At 54.2% G+C, this 1,400-nt stretch overlaps 1 protein-coding gene across 1 annotated transcript in view; it reads right to left on the bottom strand.

The window, feature by feature from the left end:
- eif5b (eukaryotic translation initiation factor 5B) overlaps positions 1–1,400 on the bottom strand; it is a 30,340-nt gene that overhangs the window by 7,406 nt on the left and 21,534 nt on the right. Inside the window, 1 exon segment of the mRNA XM_053314813.1 lies at positions 1,057–1,218. Within this exon segment, the coding sequence (XP_053170788.1) occupies positions 1,057–1,218 (162 nt within the window).

Raw genomic sequence — 1,400 nt, 5'->3', positions numbered from 1 at the left:
GGAAGAGAGGAGGAGGAGATGAGGAGAGAAGGAGATGAGAGGAAGAGGAAGAGGAGGAGGAGTAAGAGAAGGAGAGGAGTAAGTGGAGGAGGAGAGGAGGAGTAAAAGAAGGAGAGGAGGAGGAGAGGAGGAGTAAAAGGAGGAGAGGAGGAGGAGGAGGAGGAGTAAAAGGAGGAGAGGAGGAGAGGAGTAGAGGAAAGGAGAGGAGGAGAGGAGTAGAGGAAAGGAGAGGAGGAGAGGAGGAGAGGAGGAGAGGAGGAGGACAGGAGAGGAGAGGAGAGGAAAGGAGAGGAAAGGAGAGGAGGAGGAGGAGGAGAGGAGAGGAGAGAAGGAGATGAGAGGAAGAGGAGGAGGAGAGGAGGAAGAGGAGGGGAGAGGAGAGGAGAGAAGGAGGAGAGGAGAGGAGGAGGAGGAGTAAAAGGAGGAGAGGAGGAGGAGTAAAAGGAGGAGAGGAGAGGAGAGAGAAGGAGATGAGAGGAAGAGGAGGAGGAGAGGAGGAAGAGAGGAGAGGAGAGGAGGGGAGGGGAGGAGGAGAGGAGAGAAGGAAGAGAGGAGAGGAGGAGGAGTAAAAGGAGGAGAGGAGGAGAGGAGTAGAGGAAAGGAGAGGAGGAGAGGAGTAGAGGAAAGGAGAGGAGGAGAGGAGGAGAGGAGGAGAGGAGGAGGACAGGAGAGGAGAGGAGAGGAAAGGAGAGGAAAGGAGAGGAGGAGGAGGAGGAGGAGAGGAGAGGAGAGAAGGAGATGAGAGGAAGAGGAGGAGGAGAGGAGGAAGAGGAGGGGAGAGGAGAGGAGAGAAGGAGGAGAGGAGAGGAGGAGGAGGAGTAAAAGGAGGAGAGGAGGAGGAGTAAAAGGAGGAGAGGAGAGGAGAGAAGGAGATGAGAGGAAGAGGAGGAGGAGAGGAGGAAGAGAGGAGAGGAGAGGAGGGGAGGGGAGGAGGAGAGGAGAGAAGGAAGAGAGGAGAGGAGGAGGAGTAGTAAAAGGAGGAGAGGAGGAGAGGAGAGGAGAGAAGAGAGAAGGAGATGAGAGGAAGAGGAGGAGAGGAGTAAAAGGAGGAGTTACTTTGACTCTGAGCTCCTTCAGAGGAGGAGGGAGCAGCAGGCCTCTGATCTGCGTTACGATTGGTCCTTCGACTCCTGGAACGATGATGGTCTCTCCTTCACGAAGTCGTCCGTTAATCAGAATCACGTCTATCGTAGTCCCCATTCCTGGGAGGGCCTTCACCTGAGGACACACACACACACAATACACACATTAATATACACACTAACACACACACATTCCTGGGAGGGCCTTCACCTGAGGACACACACACACACACAATACACACATTAAATATACACACTAACACACACACATTCCTGGGAGGGCCCTTCACCTGAGGACACACACACACACACACAATA

The sequence above is a fragment of the Scomber japonicus genome, chromosome 24 (assembly GCF_027409825.1).
Source record: "Scomber japonicus isolate fScoJap1 chromosome 24, fScoJap1.pri, whole genome shotgun sequence".
NCBI lineage: Eukaryota > Metazoa > Chordata > Actinopteri > Scombriformes > Scombridae > Scomber > Scomber japonicus.
Note: the sequence above shows the minus strand (reverse complement) of the source record. Positions and strands in the feature narration are given on the sequence as shown.